Genomic DNA, 15,186 nt, shown 5'->3' with positions numbered 1-15,186 from the left:
TTTATCTAAGATACATAAGAAGGATGTTCGTCTTTATCTGATTGTTGACTTCTTAGATTTGCCTACTTATCGAATAGCCAAATTTTTAGCACATCTGTTGAAAACTTAGATTGGCAACTTATGTGATGACCTTTGACTTGGCTTTGCAAGATAATTGTATTTTTTTAAATAACATTATTTAACATTGTTATTTAAATAACATTAGTGTTATAAAGAATCTTCATTATGTAAAATTTTCACATTTAAATACCCTAAACTAGTTCATGTTGAGAGCTGTGAAAATAAGCTTACAACATTGATGGCTCACTTTTCGTGCTTCATGACTGAAATGAAACCCAGAAGAGTGATACGTAGCTGAGCATGCTTGGATTGAAAAGAACTCTATAACATTGCTGTGGGAGAAATGAGATTTTTGGAACTCTCAAGTGGATATTTATGAAATATTTGAAGTAAAAAAAAAATGTTTAAAAGTTATCAGTAGTTATGTTATGACAATGACAACACCTTTTTTTTGGGGGGGGGGGGGGAAGAAGTACAGCATGCTTAGCTTTTAACTGCTGTGAAAAAACAAAGGGTCTTTCATACTGAAAGAAAATGTTCTGAACTTCAAAGGAGAGAAGAAAGTGAAGATGATTGGCTTACATATTATGACTTCAGAGAAAATCAGCAATTAAAACTGCAAGTATTTTTTGCAATTCTTTAAAAGTGAACATGTAAATGTTGTAATGTTTGAATTGAGGATTTTACACCCAGACGTTTTATTTCCAACTCTCTGGAAATAAAACTTGAATTCATTCAAGTTTTATTTCCTTGAATGAGCCACAAATTAGCTCGACAGTAAATGAAATGATGTTTTAAAATGACAGTGTAAATTATGCCAAAAAAAAAAAAAGCATGTAGAATGAGGCTGAAAATTCACTTGTCTCTGTTAACTCTCTTATGGTGAATGGATTTCTGAAGTCCTGCACCACCCAACTGTTCATCATGATATACACAAGCAACAATAAGTTTGTGTACTGCTTCTGTATCATGACAAGTAATTGTGCTCTGAAGATGCTGGTTAAAAATCCAGTGAAATATATCCTTATTTATTCTTTTCATGTTAATGTAATACAATTAAAATATAATATATAACTTGACATTTAAGCCAGAAATGTGACTTGTCTGCAAGGTTGGCATTTGATATGTTTTTTGAATTATAGAAATATAAAGTAATACTTTTGTTAATAAAGTAATACTATTATTGGTAAAATTTTCATTAAGATAATTGCTTTTTTTTAAAAAGGTAATATTTAATTAAATAGTTATTAAAATAGCACTCATCCGAAATATGTTTCACATTTGGGCCCTGTACACTACCCTGTCGGTGCTGGCAAGCATAGTGAAACCAGGCAAAAGCTGAATGATTTAAGGCAGTAAGACATGTTTACAGCAGAATTTTGTTCATACAGGATTTTCCCATTATTTACTCTTTTTTTTTTTTTTTCATAATTTCATGGAACATTTCTACATGTCAGATTCATTCCTTACTTTATTTTTGTCTCTCTCTCTCTCTAAGAATTTCTCCTTTGTTTGTTTCATTGGACATTTCAGATGACTGAAAACTAGTACTTTCTGTCTATAATTCTTTGATTCACCTATTGATTAAATTGTCCTATTGTCCAAAATTTTATTTTGAAATATTCTCCTGCATCATATTTAACAAGTTTTATGTTCATGCATTTTTATTAAATGCCACAACTATTATCTTTTCTCTTTATTATCGTGTATATAAATTATATTATATTTAAAAGGACCTTATCTTAACCATACGGTCACAGTAACCAGTTTTCTAAGTGAGGGGAAAAATTATACTCTTTTAGTTTGTCTCTTGTTATCACTTTAAATGAATCTTGCACACAAACAACAGCATAAATTATTTTTAATGATGAAAAATAACTTGAACTTCATAATTAAACGAGAAGAAATTTTATAGAAAATTTCATATAGAAATATTTTGTTTTGAATAATACTCAGATCCAACGATTTTCTCAAAGTAATTAGGATGTAAGAAGGCAGTCAGTAAAGCATTCTAGAACACACTCATTTAAATCATACCAGATAGTCAAGTTTTTACTGTAATAAAAGGATTGTCAGTGCAAGTTTCAGGAAGCCGTTTACTGAATTATGATTTCTATTGTAGTATGTCTCAGGAACTCATCCTGCCTACACTGGAACTCCAGCTGCGGCTACTGCTTCAATTTATTCTCAGCCAGCTCATCTTGTCCAGCCAATGCCCCTTCCAGATGTAAGTATTCATAATTGTGATTAATGAGAAGAGGGACTTGTATTTTATATAACATACCTTTTCTGATGCTAATATCCTGGTCTTTGTTGGCCATCAGGTGGATTGTCTGCTGTCCAAAACAGGCTGTGGTTTAAAGTCTCACAATGATTTTGGATGATGTCGTGAGTCTTTAGATGGTAAACAGTTTTTGTCACCTAGTTTGAAAATACCATCCTGCATATTGTAAGCTTAAATTGACTACAGGTGGGGTTTGGTCTCTGTCAAACAGGAATCTTGGATTATTCAATTCTTGGTATTGAACAATAGGTTTTCAACTGTTTGTGGGTTGAATTCACATTTATTTTTACAACATTTAAAAAAAAAGTTTGTATTAAAAAAAATCACTTATGTTGACATTTATATGTTAATGTGAGATCTGTGCAGGTTTTGTCATCAACCACCAGACATAGAATTAAATAGTGTATTTAAATTAATCATAAATATCGCTTGACAAAGAAATATTTTCATTTTTATCCATATTTTACCCATGCATAAGTAGATAAAAGCATGTACAACTTAAAATTATAAGCTTTTTTTTTATTTTTTTTTTATAGAGAGTAGTTTAGTTAAAATGTTTATCCATTTTCCCTTTGTTTGTTACTATGATACTTGAGAGCTCTATCAATGGCAGAAGTCATATTTTATATAACAAATGGTAAAATGATGTATTGACATATTGTTATTATATTCTGGATTTTGGTGGTAGGTGGAGTGGGATTGAATGTATACTTGATCTGTATTCTTTTTATCATTCATATACTCTTGCCTAAGTGAACAAAAGTTTGCTCTTGAAATATCTTCATCTTCTACTTACACAGTTAACTCTCACTACAGCAAACATGTGAGGAATTAAAAAAAAAAATAGTTTGTTATGGAAATTTAGCTGGATATTTTCTGTAGTCAGCACTAGAGTGATTGAATTTGCTGTGATGGTTAACTTTATATGTCAATAGCATGATGTCTCTGATCTTTTGCAAGGACATCAAAAAAATCCTCAGTGGTTTTCCTACTAATAAGTTCTCATCTCCCCAGATATGGAGAGATAGCATATAGAATCTTTGTGCTTTAGAATTAACACCCATCCTGTATTGTCTATACACTGTGCTGGTACTCATTTGGCATCCACCTAACAGTATGAATGCAATCCTTTATCCAGCCTATCCCTATAAAGGGAAATAAAAGTCTGCCATCACATTATCATCCTGTATCTCTCTCTCCTTGAAAATAATGGAGACAGTCACCAACAGCCAGCTTCTTTGCTACCTGGATCTATCTATTAATTACTGATCACTAATATGAATTTTGTTCTTCTAGTTAAGTGGCAGATCTGCTAGCTAACCTTGCCCACTTCTGTAAACAAAAATATTAGTTGAGAGGTTTTGATAGCACAGAAATTGATTGTTAATGCATTTTCCCATTATTTTAAAGAGAGGGAGAGAGAGCAATTCGAAGCTAATTTTATTAGTGATAAAAATTTGTAGCCCTTCGTAGGAATAGGTAGGATGTGAGCAAATTAATTTTCAAGCTACGTGATAAATATCAGTAGAATAAGAGTTAAAAAAGGTAAAAACGGGAGATGATTCTGAAGCACACTTTCAGAACCATGGGAAAATTGCCAACATGACCTGGAGACTTTTTGGCACCCAGGTTGGATAAAATTCTTCTGATCTGTTGCTGGCATACAATAAATGGGGTTCATTAAATATTATGAGTTTGTAACATCAGGAGGACATTAACTGAAATCATCAGTACAATAATTAAAGCAAAAAGTAAAAAAAGGGGATTTTTTTTTTTATGTGGGTGATGATACAAAAGAAATAGAAACATGGTTGGACAAAAGTGTTTGGTGGTGGGTATCTTTGGAAAGGGACCAGCCCTATAACTACCATACTAGGTCTTTTCAAAATTGGTTTTCAATGTGTCAGCAATTTTGCTTGCTATTATCTCAAACATTAGTATAGATAAAAAAAGAAAACTGTATTTTTACCTGCTGGAGATAGTAGTGAATACTAGCTGTGATATATATGATTATTTTCTTGAACAGAGGCATCAGTACACTTCTTGGCATCAGTACACCTATCATGGCTTAGGATAAAGAAGAATTTGGAATGTTGAATATTTCCATAGCTAAAGGAATTATTTCATTGATTAGCAATGACATCATCCATAGTGATGATTGTTTATATTAGTTGAGAGGTTTTGAGATAGCACGTTAAAGACAGCACATAGGCCTGATCCTTCTCATACCCGCAACTAGGCCAGGCATATCTCTTCGGAGTTCCTCGTGATCTCCCCCCACATTGCAAATATTTGGATATTAGAAAATTATAATCATGAGAAATGAGGTATAGAAATTATCATCTCGCTTTACATTCTTTATAAAATCAAACACATGGATGAGAATGACTGTGTAAATGTTGTATCATGAGAACAGAGATCAACTAGGTTGTAATCTGTTACTCAGATGGATCATTGGTGAGGAACAGGTCAGTAATGTTTGGGCAGTAGTTCTGATTATGTTTTCTTCTGATATGTACTGTTTGTGAACAATTCACACAAAAATCGTTAAAGACAGCACATAGGCCTGATCCTTCTCATACCCGCAACTAGGCCAGGCATATCTCTTTGGAGTTCCTCGTGATCTCCCCCCACATTGCAAATATTTGGATATTAGAAAATTATAATCATGAGAAATGAGGTATAGAAATTATCATCTCGCTTTACATTCTTTATAAAATCAAACACATGGATGAGAATGACTGTGTAAATGTTGTATCATGAGAACAGAGATCAACTAGGTTGTAATCTGTTACTCAGATGGATCATTGGTGAGGAACAGGTCAGTAATGTTTGGGCAGTAGTTCTGATTGTTTTCTTCTGATATGTACTGTTTGTGAACAATTCACACAAAAATCCTGTTATCAAATATCTCAACATTTTTATTTGCTGGATTTATGAAGGCAGATAATGAAAGCTATTTAGATTTATAAACATTAAAATCACAAAGATGACTTCATCTTTAGGAAATTTGGACTGAACAAAATAAAGATAGTCTCAACGGCTGCCTTGATGCTTCTGTTCTAGTGGCCTCATCACCACTTGAATTAGCACATCAATTTCATTCTCAAATATTTGACCAAGCACATGATTTCTTGTTTACAACTTAAACTAGCTTACATCTAGCAGCTAGATTCCCACCTACTCTTAACAAGGAACTTCAAAAATAATATATTCATTTCACAGAGTAATTCTTTTGGTCCTGTCGACTCAGCGAGTCCCACGATCTACATACCACTGAGAACACCAATGCCAGTGAGAAGAAATAAACCTCCCTATGGTGTGCATGCATAGGGGGTGTGGCAGGAGCCTTTAAGGGCACTCCTATTTCCTCCTGACATAGAATTTTGGTCTTAATTTCCTGTGATGGGCACACAGGTATGTCAGGGTGGGCGACCAACTCCACATTAAAGACGGCACATAGGCCTGATCCTTCTTGGACCCGCAACTAGGCCAGGCATATCTCTTCGGGTTCCTCGTGAGGTCCCCCCAGACCTACCTGGTATGACTAAAGTAGTGACAGGGAATTATTTTCAGTAGCTATCAACAGGCTCCCTCTCGTGATGTATGCTACTGAAAAAAAATATATATATATATATATATATATATGAATCCTGCTTGTTATTCAGTTTTACTGAAAAATTTCTCACAAAAAAAGTTGTGCTCTCTGCACACATCAGGCTTCCCCTGATGAGTTATAATGATAGTAATAGTAAGTAATCCCACCAGCTAGACCACAGCTCTATCCAACACATCTACCTCAAGGAGAGTCATGTTTACTCCTGCCAATTACCCGTGATCTTGATTGATATTCTTCCACTTAAACATTCAGATCACTGGGCAGAAATCCCATTGGCAGCAACACCTCTCAACAACCACTGCAAATTGCTTTGCTTTAATTAGACAGTCGGATTCCCCTGATTCATGCTAGTTCTGAGTCTGCTGTTAGTTGCCGGCCGAAATGGTTGCACCAGACAGGCCATCTAACACGCTGCACAGCTGAGGCATTCCATGAGAAGGCCCTGATGCTGGTCCGGACTTAACCATTCCATCACTGGACAGTTTCACCCAGTCCCGGTGCAGTGCCATACCCACTTTGTATCCCAGCCCGACCCAACCCGTCCTTGTCCTGAGGTTACGGATCCGTCTTGCCGACTTCCCTTATCTACATTATTCTATCGACTAGAGGCTGTTCACCTTGGAGACTTGCTGTGGATATGGTTATGGTCCGGCACGAAAATCTCACTCTCCCTCGGATTTTCAAAGGCCGACAGAGCCCTTGAAAATCCAAAGGAGTGTGTGATTTTCGACTTGAAAATTAAAAATCCATTTTTACCCAGAGAATTTTTTTTTTTTTTTTTTAATAAAAAAAAAAAAAAAAGGATACCCTTAGTTGAACACTGTGCAATATCAGAGCTAACAGGTGCACAGTTGTAAGCCACACATGATGTGCGTGATTCTTTTTGTGCGAACAGCCTTGGTACAATGTTGAATCAAAGCTTAGATAAGGGATGATAATTTGAAATGGAATTTTGTTATTTCCATACCTGTAATAATTGTTTTGATAATTCATTCATTGCAAACATTTCAATCAGAATACTTAAAGCTGTAATAATCCCAACAAGAATCCTTTTTGGTTCTTCTTTGACTGCAGAAGAATGAAAGAAGGAAATGTGAGATGAGTCCCGATTAAAGAATTACATTTCTTTAGAATTTATTTATTAATGTTTAGAAATTTTTTAGTTAAGAATTTGTTATTTTATATGATTTTTTTTGGTATTGTTCTTTGAGGAAAATTATTTTTTTTATTCATAGTACTTTCAGAACTATTTGTGGTGACTTGCATAGTTAATTTGTGTTGTGAAAGTATTAATTAAAGAGTAGGTGTATATAGTGTGGAAGAAAGGACCCCTCCCCCCTTTCTCTCTCTCTCACACACGCAGAAGCAGGATGCACTCTCTGTGTAAGGAAGGCATGTCCCCAATCCATAATGGCCTTGACCATTATGGATTGGGCATCCAGGCACAACCTGTCACAGTAAGTGACAGTTGGATTATTTGCTATCTGGTCAGTATCCTCATGGTGCATTGGCACTGAGGTTCAGTCACTTATATTATCTAGCATCTGGCCTGCAGAAGTGTTTTATATTGCCTCACCCTTAAATGGGAGTGATTTGGGGTCCATACATGTGAAGGCATTAAATGTAAGAAAGGTTGTTGAGGGCAGAAGACAATCATGCCTCCAATAAATGTTCACTGGTTATGAAAGTGATCCACCATAGTGAGTCTGTTAGTCATATCTTCCAATTAGGGAAGATTGTCTTCTACTTATCACATAATTCTTATGATTTGAGCCTTTTATCAGAATCACTACCCTAATCATGCAGAAAGATATCGTCTTCGATATTTATCTGAATATCCAAATAAATGTTATATCAAAACTTTATACAGTGGTATGAGATCATTCTGTTTCTGTGATATCTTGCTGTTTAAAATAGTGCTTTATTTAATGATTCTATCAATAATAATTTAAATTCAAGGGTAGTAGAGCAAGAAGTTTTCCACCCATCTAATCTGCATGCAATCTACCCTTACTTATTCTAGCAGATGGACAGAAAGAATATACAAATAAGTAAAAAAAAACCCTGGTAATAATAAATGTTTATCTTTTATTATGTATTGCAAATATAATAAGTTATTATACTGGCTCATATGAATTTCCTCCCAGCTATAACATTGTATTCAACCTATATTCATTATATTAAGCTTAATTCAAAGATCATTAGAAAAAAAAAAAAAAAACAGGTTTTATTTAGTCATGGATAACTACGAAGATAATGAAACCTACTAGTTTAATCACTAAAACTCGTGGCTTCTTCTGGGTAAAAAATACACAAAAATAAATGAAGTAAAGGCAAACATAAACTATAACATTACTAAACCAAATTATGTAGGAACCATTATAATGTAAACTGACTGAAACAATGTAGGAGGTGGCATGAATTAACTATTGTTCAACATTGTGTGCAGGTAGTTGGCTGAAAAGTTGATGTCTGACATATGGAAAACAGTGAACAGTGACAAGCAATTTCCAAATATTGCACAGGATTAATTCTTGATTCCTATAGTGTGCCTTGTGAAAAGATGACAATAATTCTTTAATATTTCAAGCAGTCAAGTTGTATTCTATGTAAGGCATGGAACTTATTCCACTTGATGTTGTATTGTGTGTGTGGGGGGGGGGGGGTGAAAAGCCAGGACTAAGTTGTCTTATCTGTTGTTGTCTCCAATGTGTTCTTTCTCCTTTATTTCAAAACTTCATAATGTCTGGTGTATGTAAGAAAGGTCCACAAGCGCATGAATATTATTGACCCCAGGATATTTATAGAAGACGGGGTGTTGTGGTCATCTTTAGGAGAACGAAGCAAACGTATAGTTAGAACAGGCTTGACAACCACCTGAATGTCATGAGCTTTAAGGAGACTAGTAATCTTAATAGAAAGTCTATTAGTGTAAGGGATGGAAACTGAAATCTTGTAGTGAATGTTACGATTTTGCTGCGAAACAGCATTAGACAACAGTTTGCATGTGCAAATTTCTAGAGTAGGCTTTCCTACTCATAAATGCCAAGTGAAAAGTCTTTTTCAGCATTTTTGGTAATTAAAACATCTAGGAAGGGTGGTTTTTCTCTCAGTTTTCAAAGTAAATTTTATTTTAAATTAAAGACTCCAAGAAATTATATTATTGGTTTCATCCTTTATCCAAGTGTAAGCAAAGTTTATATGTAAAGTAACTTAATGACTGGGCAACTCATATATATATATATATATATATAGAGAGAGAGAGAGAGAGAGAGAGAGAGAGAGAGACTAATGACTTCACATCACTTGTCTTAGTATCCCATAATGCAAAGCACATATCTTTACATACATGTATAATGCTATGCATTATGGGAAGGGTCACTACTTAGACCGGTTTTGACCTTTATTGAGGTCTCATCAGTGGGGGTGACCCAGAAGTGATACCAAAGTTGAGGTAATTCAGAAGTCATATTTCTATATACAAGTAGCCAAAAGGTGTCACATAAATACTCTGGATTGGATATAATGCTGAAAGCTTTCCCACTTGGGTATACTATAAATTAAAGATGCTAAGAAATTATATTCTTGGTTTAATCCTTTATTTAAGTGTAAGCAAACAAAGTTTGCATGTGAAGTAACTTGATAACAGGGCAATTTGTATATAGAGCCTAATGACTTCACATCACTTGCCTTAGTATCCAAGGTACTTCACATGCAAACAAAGTTTGCATGTGCAAATCAACAAGTTTAATGCTCTTTACAATAACAAGTTTGTTTTGACTGACACCTTACTTAATGAAAAAATATTAGTCATCATCTCCAAGTATAACTTGACAAAAGCTGATGCTAGTATATTAAAGTTTCATGTTTGCAGTTGGCCCCAGTACATTTATAAAGTTTAGGTTATTTGTAACATAGAAAAAGCCCTTTAATCTTTTTCTGACAACCTGTTGCAAACTACATCTGACTGAAGACTGCAGTTCTTCTCACTTTCTCAGAAAAAAGAGCTCTGTATAATTTAAGAAAAAACAAGAAAATTATTGTCATCAAAGCTGACAAGGTAATGCAATGGTTGTCATGGATACAGCAAGAAATACATCAGAAAATTATTCCACTAAGAAATGCATTGATCACATCTTAAACTGGATACAGGACTAAGAACATGCTATTCTCACACTTTTTACTCTGTGTATGCTTATATGTGTCAAGAGAAGAGTCACACAGGGATGTATCCACTTTTATGAATCATATACTTGGTAAACTAATAAAAGGACTATACACAGATGTCTGCAATCTCAGTAGTCACATGGATCTAATTGAAAGTATACTAAATTTATAATTCCTGTCTATATTTTTGATCAAGTTTCTTCATGCCTGGTAGCATCTGTTAACTGTTTGTGTTTTTCTGTCTATAAAGATAATGTTTGGAATGTTTCCAACCTCAAGATATTCTTTACTTATTTTCTCTTATAATGAGATTGGAAGAACGACGGTACATTGCGCCCTTTGATTGGAATAGGCCCAAGTTCGATTCTCATCGCGACGGGAGGAATCTTTATCTGGTCGATTTCAATTCGAAGGTGAGTTAGCCGATCTCATACGGAGGTAGCAGGGTTTTTTCTCCCGGAAACTCGGGTTTTTCATCCCGCATACATACAAATCGGCCCTTCAGAACACACGCAATTTACAGACAAAAATTACTAGTTGTGGTGGTGTTGGAGGTGGGCGGTAGATGGCGTTGATGGAGATGATTCGTAGTAGTGGTTAGGTGTAGAGACAGTTGTAGATGTCCTCCCGCGATGAGTCTTCGGACTCCTTTGGAGGTATCAGGAATAACAATAATAATAATAATAATAATAATGAGATCTGTGGAGTTTCCATGATTTTAAAATCATGTATATCACAGTAAAAATAATTTTTTTTTTGCACAGATATTTCATTTTATGTTCCATAAAACTTCATCACTATAAGGAAAGAATAAATGAAACAGAGTGCATGCATTGAATTAGAATGCCTTTGTATGTGCAGTTACGTGTTCATTATGATAAGAACTATCGTCTGTAGGGGGGGGGGGGGGAGCTATTTACTTCTGCCAACGATAACAATTTCCCAAATTTTAGGGATAGAAAGGCAATCGTTACAATATTAAGGTTTGGTCAGTGATGTAGAGCAGGGGTTCCTAACCTTTTTGGTTCCCCTTACCCCCTTGACTTTTAGTAAATTATCCGGTACCCCCTATTCATTATAATAAGAAATAAATAGTAATTAAGTTTTCATAAAAGCTTTATTCGGTAAATAAATCAATTAAATTATCATAAAATTGTAAACTCTTTATTAAACTACAGTAAAATCGACTAGTGAGACCCTTGATTCTGTTTCTTATCCACCAACAGTTTTATTCTTGGTACAGTTTTTGAAATAGATACCTGCATATCATGTTCAGGCTCCAGTTTATTTCTTGTTTTGGACTTGATTGAAAACAGAACTGAGAATCCTGATTCACATGATAAGTTGTTATAAATGGAATTATAGCCATGTAAGCACGTTTGGTGATAACGGGATATTCTTCTCCAAGTGTACACCAAAAATTTTGTAACTTCATTGATTGGAATTCAATTCGGAGTTTCTTGTTATTGCGGAGATCAATTAGCTCATCTTTCACTGGGTCGTTGTCACTGATTTTTTCTAAATCAATATGAAAAGGGTTACGTATCCAGAAGTCATTCATTTGGTCAGGAGGAATTATTCTTGCAAGTGCCTCTTTCAGAGTTTTTAAATGCAATATAATGCTATGACGAACTTCCTGTTTTAATTCATATGTCGGATCTGAAGTGATTTCATCAAGAGATTTGAAATTGGCAAAGTTACCTAACTCCACCCTTCTTCCCCAGAGAGTCAATTTTTCTTGAAATGATTATATCTTTTCTTCAGCCTCTGCGAGAATGATATCTGTACCTTACAGTGAAATGTTCACAGAATTAAGAATTCCAAATACATCAGAAAGATAAGCCAGAGAAATCTCAAAGTTTGGATCTTTGAAATATGAAGCAAAAGCAGATTCTTTTTCGACTAAAAAAATTTCAATTAAATTTCTAAGTTCAAAAACCCCTTCCTAAAACATTTCCTCTGGATGACCATCGTACTTCTGTATGAAGCAGCAGTACGGTATGATCTGCTCCAACCTCTTCACACAATGATTTAAACACATGTGATTCAATGATTTTGCTTTGATAAAATTCACAACTTGAACAACAACATCCAAAACTGCTTTCAAATTATGTGGAAGTGTTTTAGATGCTAAAGTATACCGGTGAAGGATGCAATGGCTTGTAAAAATATTTGGGTTGATTTCTTTAACAAAAGCGGTGAAACCTGATTTTTTCCTCAACATAGTGGGAGAACCATCAGTACAAATAGATTCTACTAATTCCCATGAAAGGCCATTTGAATCAAAAAAAATCATTCACCAAATTCATCATGTCCACTGCCTTTGTTTTTCTTTCAAGGGTTTACAAAAACGAAATTCCTCTTTTATTTCATTCTGATGTATATATCTAGCTGTGCACAGTTAGAAACATCGGTTGATTCATCTGTAAACTAATTCTTTCTGGACTTTTCTTGATTTCCTCTACTACCTGTACACGTATGTCTTCTGACATTTCTTGAATCTGATCACAAATTGTATTATTTGATAATGGTATTTGGGCAATTTTCTCTTTTGCTTCTTTACCACACATCAACTCAACCATGTCCACAGTACACGGCTTCACTAATGTCTCAGCAATTCTATATGGTTTATTTTCTTTGGCAACCCTCAATGCGACACGATAACTGACCTCCAGTGCTGGCTTCTTCGGGGTAATAAATCCATGGTCATGAAGTGTGATATTCTTACCAAATCATGCTCGTTTTATTTTAAACGAGCACTCTGACTCGTTAGAATGTTCGGGATGAACATTCTGAAGCTGCTCTCTCAATTTTGATGACATCATCTGCTATTTCTGAATATCTTGGAGCAAATGAAGCACTGTGGCTTTTTCACACCTTCTTTGTCAAGCACAAAAGTAAAACCATATTGCACATGTGAATCTTGGTAACAACATTTCTTTGGCATGGTCATTCCTTGGGTCTGCAAAAATGATATTTTTTTGTATATAAATTCTGATTTAACCTTTCATTTTAAAAATAAGCTAAAAAATAAATAATATTTTAATCTGTTTAAATCTTGATCTATCCTTTCATTTTTAGAATAGGCTAAAAATGAATTATAAGCTACTCATGATTAGATTAAAATTTAGTCGGCAAAAGTAATTTAGCTAACCTGTGTTTATCACTAAACGTGTGTACTGTGAGCATGTCAAAATGAAGCAGTTGGAGTGTGTGTACCATACAGTATGTCACACGCATGATGTGCAGATGCTGCAGAGGCGAGTGCCGATCTGGCAATTTCACTAGCTATCTTGAATCTTAACCATTTTGAATTAGCGGACCCTGCAGTGAGAAAAAAGTCTATGCAACCTCACTGTGTCCATGTCGGAAAAGAGACCTGAAATGTTGCTGGTGTGGCTGACAGACAGTACCAACATGGAATAGCCCCAAAATGTTGATAACATAACTATTTTTGGAATATATTAATAGTATAATATACTTATTTACCCTGATATTCACCGTAACCCCCTGGACAAGCTTTCCGTATCCCCGTGGGGGTACAGATACCCCAGGTTGGGAACCCCTGATGTAGAGCATCCGTACTTTCCTCGAATAAATGCTCATATTTACATGTAGTTCTTTGAAAGATTTGTGCTAACATCACCAGAGTTAAAGATCGGTACTATCAACATAAGAAGCCTGAATGGCAAAAAAATGGAGCTAGCGGAGGAATTAGATAAGTACCAGATCGACATAATAGGGGTGTCTGAAACAAAAAAGACAAAAACTGGTAAGATCTTTCTGAGCAATAAATACAAAATGTTATATTCAGGCAATGACAATTAAGGAAAAGGAGTAGCAGCCATAGTATTCAACACAAAATGCGAGGCTCATCTTCTTGAACGGTAGGTAGTGTCAAGTAGAGTGATTTGGGCAAATATGAGAATGGGGAACTGGACAATGAGATTTATTTGTGCCTATGGTCCCACAGAAGGTTCTACTAAGGTAGAAGTGAAGGAATTTCTTGAGGCTCTAGAGAAAGCTACTGACACAATGAAAAGGAAAAGTTGGTCCTTGTTGGGGATCTAAATAGCCGAGTAGGAAGTGATTTTCAGACATACAAAAATGTTTTGGGAAAATTTGGAGAAAAGAGCAAAGCTAATAATAATGGCAAATACTTGTTGTTGGATTTCTGCTCAGGACATGGACTGGTTATTACTAACACCATGTTCCAACATAAAAATATGCACAGATTCACATGAAGAGAAGAGGCAAGGAATAAGAAAAGTCTCATTGACTATGTTATTGTTGATAGTGATGTTTTCTCCCTGGTGCAGGACACCAGAGTGTACAGAGGATTTGAAATTGGAAGTGATCACTATTTAGTCTTGAGCAGGATAAAATTTAATTTCATATTGAAAAAGAATGACATGTAAGAAAGTTTTAAGGTGAATAAAAGTTGAGCAGCTTGGAGATGTAAACTGTAGACTAAAATGCACAAAGATTATTGAAGGAAAAATGAAAGAGTTTGAGAACAGGAACCAAACCCTGAAGATTCAGTGGCCAGCCTTGAAGAAAACCCAGATTGATTCAGCTAGAGAGGTATGTGGTGAAGTTGTCTGCAAGGATAGAAAAATTAGAACTCCATGGTGGACACAGGAAATTAAAGGGACAGTGAAGGAAAAGAAGAAAGCATATCAAAAGTTCCTGGCAAATAAGTTAGCTTTTGCTCTTAGAGAATGCAGAGTCAAATGTAAGAAAACTAAACAGTGTGTAAAACTAGTTAAACAAAAGTCATGGGAGGACTTTGGCAAGAACATTGAAAATAAATATCAAGAAGGTGGCAAAATATTCTGGAGGTTGTTGAAGAAGCTTAGGAATGGAGGAAAGAGTGTGAAAAAGGAGTTAGAGATGATAAAAAAGTGACATGAAAATGAGAGAAAATGATATATTTGAAGTATGGAGTAATTATTTTGAAAATTTGCTAAATGAAACAAGCAGTGATGACAGCGCAGTGATAAAAAAACACTGACCAGGCATGTAGTCACGAATACATATCCATGCTTGAAGTAGA

The 15,186-nt window shown here is 34.9% G+C and overlaps 1 protein-coding gene across 3 annotated transcripts in view; it reads left to right on the top strand.

Annotated features, from left to right (window-relative positions):
* The window catches only part of LOC150105263 (protein alan shepard-like), a 323,518-nt gene that overhangs the window by 227,604 nt on the left and 80,728 nt on the right, over positions 1-15,186 (top strand). For 2 of the 3 annotated variants that reach the window (XM_090394029.1, XM_090394028.1), the window contains exon 11: positions 2,183-2,287. The exons of the other annotated variant lie outside the window; for it this stretch is intronic. In XM_090394029.1, the coding sequence (XP_090250155.1) occupies positions 2,183-2,287 (105 nt within the window). The remainder of the gene's footprint in view (positions 1-2,182; positions 2,288-15,186) is intronic. 3 annotated transcript variants of the gene reach the window in all.

The sequence above is a fragment of the Typopeltis vanoorti genome, chromosome 6 (genome assembly GCF_054136105.1).
Source record: "Typopeltis vanoorti isolate ZY-2024b chromosome 6, IOZ_Tvanoo_1.0, whole genome shotgun sequence".
NCBI lineage: Eukaryota > Metazoa > Arthropoda > Arachnida > Uropygi > Thelyphonidae > Typopeltis > Typopeltis vanoorti.
Note: the sequence above shows the minus strand (reverse complement) of the source record. Positions and strands in the feature narration are given on the sequence as shown.